The following is a 6,442-nucleotide window of genomic DNA, read 5'->3' as shown; positions in this document are numbered from 1 at the left end:
AGTTCTTGGAAGTCTTGTGAGTTACTCTTGTGAGATTTGTGAGGTTTTTGTAGCCTTTTAACTCAACAAACATCTACTAGAAAGAAGATTTGTATTCAAGAATTGGTGGATTAAGTTGCTGCATACAAAATCATACATTGCTAATGATTTAAAACTTTGAGTGTGATCTCAGAGTTACAAACCGGGTGTTTGTGTTCAACAAATTTAGAGAGAAGAGTTCATGGATTCGGAGCTACACGTGGTTGTGTGAGTAAGTACTGTAAGACGCAGCTTTAGATTTATGGTTTAAATCTATTATAAAACTTCCATTTTATCATTGTGAATTTGTTTCCTTGAGGATAGATTAGGTTAAATCCTCCCTAAGTTTTTTACCTTGAAACTGTTGGTTTCATTGCTTTTCCTAGGTAATTATATCGCTTGTCTTTTTTTACCTTTTTGCACAATGTGATATGATTATATGTGTTTAACCTAAATCTGCATAATAAACCCAAGTATCAACTTTAGTTAATTAATTAGGTTAAACAATCTGAGTGTACATGGGTCTAAACAAAACAGAAAAAATCTTGTGTTGGAATACCAAAAGCTATTTCGCATAAAAAATTGGTATTAGAGCTTCTGCTATTACAACAAACAAGCTCAAATACCATATGTTATGCTATAACCTTACCAATAGAATGTTCTTTATTTGACGATGGGTGGAGCAAACATGAGTCTTCCTTGTACAATTATGAGAGTTACCAATATGCACAATTACCTTGACTCACCAATCACAAGTAGTAGAGAACCTTTACTTAACCATGGATAGAGTTGACATGATAGTTTTTCTAGTTCTATATGGTTGTACCTACTAACAAACACTTACCCATCAAGCCATTGACCCTGATACCATTTTTTTGTAATAACTGAAGCTTGATACCAGTTGTAGTAGGAAATGGCTTTCAAATAGCACTCACACATTAGATGATTATGAAAATATTATGACTTTAGAAAGATCACCAAACTAAATAATAGAAAAGAACCCAAAAGAAACATAGACAACCACACACAAAAGAGAGAGGATTAAGGATTTATGTGGTTCGACCTTTTGCCAATGTTCACAAGCAATGATAAGGAGAAAATTTCACTAACAAATACGAGATACAAAACTGGCGTAAAGACACTCTCACAAGACCCAAACTCAACACACGTAAATAGTTTTCTCTCACAAATAACAAACACTAGAGAAATTTCTTATTTCTTTAACCTATTTGCTACATTGACCTCCTTTAGAAAACAAAGAATAAAATCGAACGCTTTGGTTGCGATCCTTGACTATGTAGAACAAATCCAAAAAACTAGGTAGCGAACATTGGCTTTCAAAAAAAAAAAAAAAAAAAAATCCACTAGTTGATAATCCTGGCTTTGAAGAACCTTGGTGCTCCGCTCCACTAACACCCATTCGCGAGTCACACTTTATAGTTTCATCTTGTTCACCTCAACAAGAAACTATAGTTAATGTAGCGAAGGAAACAACTGTCAAAATAAATTATTAAGGGAAAGGAAAGATAAAAGCATTGTGGTTAGTGCTGTTAGACATATTATGGTCCAAGTGGTTCAATCCAATTGTAGGCCAATTTTCTTGGAGAATAAGCAAATTAACATTGGGTTAGTCTATAATTAACCTAAGATTAGTCTCAGGTTTTCTAGCATCTAAATTCTATATGGAATTCATTTTAAACAAGAGCTTAATGTCAAATATCTAGCTGCCCAGGACTTTCATTATGGATGTATATAGGCATTAAGTTGAACCACATAAATCTCCATGTTTGCTCTCTCTTATATGCTTATGCTCATCACTCAATCACCAACAATTTTAGCAAGTGCAATTGTGTTGAAAATCACAACCAGGTGGATTGAGATTTTTGGTGCTCCTAGATGGTATCACATAATGAAGGATCAATGAACAATTAATACATAGGATTTTTGGTGCTCTTCGATAGTATATCACACAATGGAGGCTCAACTAACAATATTACTTACCCCTCTAAATCGGGTGACTTACAAATGGAATCACCACTTCATTTATCGAACGGCAAAAATAAATTCAGTTTATTGAAAATGAATTTTATAATTACATTCGTCCAATGAAAAATAAAGAACTACAAAGAATTATTCCTTAATTTCTCTCTAAAAGTAAGAATCATAAACAAGCTCCTGAATCCAATATTAAGAACTGAGAAATGGGTAAATCTCATATCTTATGTTGCAACTCCCACCAACAACTCTCCCTCCTTTCCCATCACAACAACTAGGAAGTTGACTAATTGCATCATCAAGACACTGAAAACATTCAATGGTAGAAAGGTCCCATGTGCATTGAGCCAAGCCATAGAGTTTGGTTGATTCTCTCAGCTTTAGCTCTCCAACTGCATACTTTTTTGTGGTGAAAGACGCGTCCTTGGCTAGTTGGCTCAACAACACCCTAGTCTTTTGGTTAAATATGGTGGGGTTACTCACATTTTGCACATTCAACCAGGAGAACCAGTTTTCATTATCAATTTGACCCAAGAAATCCTTGTTTGAGTACTTCAGAAGACAATTATCATACCATATAACTGCACCGGCCGTTATCATACGGGCAAAGTTTGTGAATTTCGTTGCTAGCCTCATTTACACACGTCTTGCAGTCTGTGGCTGTAGCGTCCACGACAAAGAGCAAGCCCATAAGTTTGGTATGGGTACCAACCTACGGAACCAAGACCAAAACCAAGGGAAGGGGTTTGGTAATTAAGATTACCCAAGAGCTTTATTGGGTTTGATTCATATTGGTCATTGGTGGTGAAGTTCCCAGAGCTTGAACAAATATTGTAGAGAGGGCTGGCTCCAAAAATGGTTTGGAGATAGAGAGCAAAGGTTAGAAGGTAGATGAACAAGGTGAACTGTGAGGAAGACATTTTCAGAAGAAATTGAGAGGATGATGGATTTAAGTTATGGACCGTGATGCACTTCTTTATATTAAATATCAGCTTCATTCTGATTGGAAAATTTAAAAGGGACTGATTATTTCTTCCTTGTTATTTTTCAAGTTGACATGAAGTTGTCAATGTAGGCTGCGTTTTTTAAATCAATTTCATGCTCTTTAGAAGGACACCGCACTTACTTAAATTAACTAGTGAAATTTTCTTTCAAACCTTCCTCAAAATTAATGTTTAACCTTAGAGTATTGAGATTCATCATTACGACGTCTAATAGAAATCGGTCAAAATGAAGTACTAAGTTTCGTAGCAATCCAATATATTCTTAGGGTTGACGAAGTGCACCTTCAACTTTCTGGATAATTAGTTTATTTTGAGTGCATTTTGAGCTTCCGCACTTTTGACTTTTACAATTAACGCAGCAAATTTTGACAATTTCTTGTCAACTTGAACAGTAGTAAGAAGAAATAGTAAGCACGAGATTTACTATAAATAACAGCTGCATGGACCAAAGTTTAAACCCATCAATCATCCTCTCATTTCCTTTTGACAATGTCTTCCTCACACTTCACCTTCTCCATCTACTTTTTTACCTTTGCTCTCTTTCTCCAAACCATTTTTGGAGCTAGCCCTCTCTTCCATTTCTGTTCAAGCTCTGAGAACTTCACCACCAATGACCCTTATGAATCAAACCTAAAAAAGCTCTTGGGTAACCTTTACTATCAAACCCCTCTCCTAGGCTTTGGTCTTGGTTCAGTGGGTTCATATCCATACCAAACTAATGGACTTGCTCTTTGTCGTGGTGATGTTGCAACCACAGACTGCAAGACTTGTGTCAATGAGGCTAGCAATGAAATTCACAAACTTTGCCCATACAATAAAGGTGCCATTATATGGTACGACAATTGTCTTGTGAAGTACTTGAACAAGGATTTCTTTGGCCAAATTGATAATCAAAACAAGTTCTACATGTGGAACTTGAGAAATGTTAGCGATCCGACAAAATTTAACGAAAAGACAAGAAAGTTGTTGAGCCTCCTAGCCAAAGAAGCATCTGTTACTCCAAAACTGTATGCAGTTGGAGAGCTAGTACTTGGAGAATCAAAGAAGCTTTATGGTTTGGCCCAATGCACTAGGGATCTTTCTAACAGTGACTGCTTCAAGTGTCTTGATGGTGTAATTGGTGAACTTCCCCGATGTTGTAATGGGAAAGAAGGAGGAAGAGTTGTTGGTGGGAGTTGTAACATAAGATATGAGATTTACCCATTTGTCAATTCTTAGATTATGTATGTCCTAGGGTTTAGAACTACCCATATGTCGTAACATAAAATAAAGTGTTTGTAGAAACACCCTTATGATGATTCTCCATTTTGGAAGAATGCAGAAATAGAACCTACTTTGTATTTGTTGGATGTTTCAACTTTCAACCATCCTCATATGTTGTTAAATAAATTTTCTTTTTATGACTGTTATGGATAAATGACAAATTTTGCATCCTTGAATGGACAAGTAGGGTGGATGACTTCAAAAAACTCGACAAAAAGTCCAATACTGCAATAAATTTTAAACAAATTTTACAATTATTGAGGTGGCATTGGTATGAAAGAAAAGTGATGTTAGTAATGGTCTTATGTGAAAATGATGTATACATTAATCACAGTTTATTACCTCAATAATTGTAAAATTTATTGTATTTGTAACATTGCTATTTTTTTTTTTTTTTGTTGAGAATATCATTGCTGAAAAATAAAACCATAACTATATAAAAATTTTAAATGATTTAACTTATCTCTAGTACTTTTATTTATTAGAGATAATACATGCATAACATATGTCATAAAATGATTATGTGTCAATCTCGTGTCTTGTCTAATACACAGGAGCACTAAAAAGAATTCTTACCCATTTTAAAACAATAATGTAGTACTACATTTCTTGGTTGCCAATTTCTTATGTGGCAAAAAATAAAATAACAATAACAAATAACAATAACAATTATAATAATGAAAGAGAGAGAGAGAGAGAGAGAGAAGGCTGCTAACTGCTCTATATTAATTGTGTATATATATATATATATATTTTTTTTTTATCCTACTTCTCTTCTAATACATCTCTTGTGTAATAATTAACAAGAAATTTTTTTAGTTAAACTCTAGTACTTTTATTTATTATTGGAGATAATACGAGTATAACATATGTCATAAAATGATCATGTGTCAATCTTGCATACTGTCCAATATAGAGGAGTGCTAAAAAAAATTCTTACCCATTTTAAAACAATAATGTAGTACTACATTTCTTGGTTGCCAATTTCTATTGTGGCAAAAAATAAAATGACAATAACAATTATAATAATTAAAATAAAAGAGAAAGAGAGAGAAGGCTGCTAACTGCTCTATATTAGTTGTGTATATATATATATATATATATATATATATATATTTATCCTACTCTTCCAATACATCTCGTGTAATAATTACAAGAAAAATTTTTAGTTAAACTAACTCTCACATAATTATGTATCTCTTTTTGCTAGTAGTGTCATTTTTGTTTATGTTTTTTTTTTAATTTTTTTTTAATTTTTTGACAAAGCTACCCAAATCCCAAGTAGCGATTGATGAGACAATACGTCTCTGTTTGAGATCTGTTTATTTTACTGAAACTAAAATTTTTTTACTGTAAATAAAAGTAAAAGTTAGCTGAAATAGTACAGTGGGACCCATAAATAATATCAAAAAGTGCAGTAGGACTTATAAATAGTAACAAAAATAAATTTAATAGTAAAATAAGCTAGTTTTTTAATTTGTGCCAAACGCACACTACATACTATTCCTCCTCTTTTTATATAAAAAATAAATAAAAAATTTGTGAAACAACAATGTGTCATTGGATTTTTAGTGTGGCAGAATGAAAAAATTTGAGAGAGAGAGAGAGAGAGGGAGAGAGAATCAGAAAAAACAAATCCTTTTTTTTTAAGGTCAAACACTCAAACCATAACCTTTTCTTTTTCTTTTTCTTTTTTTAATTATGGTCAAACCATGCATAACTGGTAGAAAAAAAACAAATTTATTATCTTTTTCTAGAACATGTGACAAAACAAAACAAGGTGATGATTATATATATAAAATTATAAATGCAAAATCGCCTAAGAAATTATCGTGCCGTAGCATCAAACATTCAACTTTTTACATTGAACAGATGTAATCACGGCAAGTTGGATGGTTCGCTGTAATAGTTGCTTTTTCCCTTTTATGTAGGCCAAAAAAAAAAAAAAAAAAAAAAACAAAACTGCCAAAATAATGTAATCTGGGGTAGAGCTTAAATCAATGGAACTGTAATAGTTGAACTGTTAAACCTGGGTTGCACGGATGCGGTGTCAGAGGAGTCGCACCCGTGTCTGACGTGGCGCGAAGTGCGAGGGACGCCGCTGCTCGCGCGTCGGGCTGAGTCCTACCATGTTTTTTTTTTTTTTTTTTTTTTTTTTTTTT

The 6,442-nt window shown here is 33.4% G+C and overlaps 1 protein-coding gene and 1 pseudogene across 1 annotated transcript; one reads left to right on the top strand and one right to left on the bottom strand.

Moving 5' to 3' along the window:
- Positions 1 to 2,205: 2,205 nt before the first annotated feature.
- Positions 2,206 to 2,933, bottom strand: LOC115967984 (annotated as a pseudogene).
- Positions 2,934 to 3,506: 573 nt separating this feature from the next.
- On the top strand, positions 3,507 to 4,358 carry LOC115967495 (cysteine-rich repeat secretory protein 38-like). The gene has a single exon (XM_031086600.1). The coding sequence runs from the start codon at positions 3,507 to 3,509 to the stop codon at positions 4,233 to 4,235; it is 729 nt and encodes a 242-aa protein (XP_030942460.1). The 3' UTR covers positions 4,236 to 4,358.
- Positions 4,359 to 6,442: the final 2,084 nt, after the last annotated feature.

Source organism: Quercus lobata, chromosome 11 (genome assembly GCF_001633185.2).
Source record: "Quercus lobata isolate SW786 chromosome 11, ValleyOak3.0 Primary Assembly, whole genome shotgun sequence".
Classification (NCBI taxonomy): Eukaryota; Viridiplantae; Streptophyta; class Magnoliopsida; order Fagales; family Fagaceae; genus Quercus; species Quercus lobata.
The sequence above is the reverse complement of the archived record's forward strand: the minus strand, read 5'-3'. Positions and strand labels throughout refer to the sequence as shown.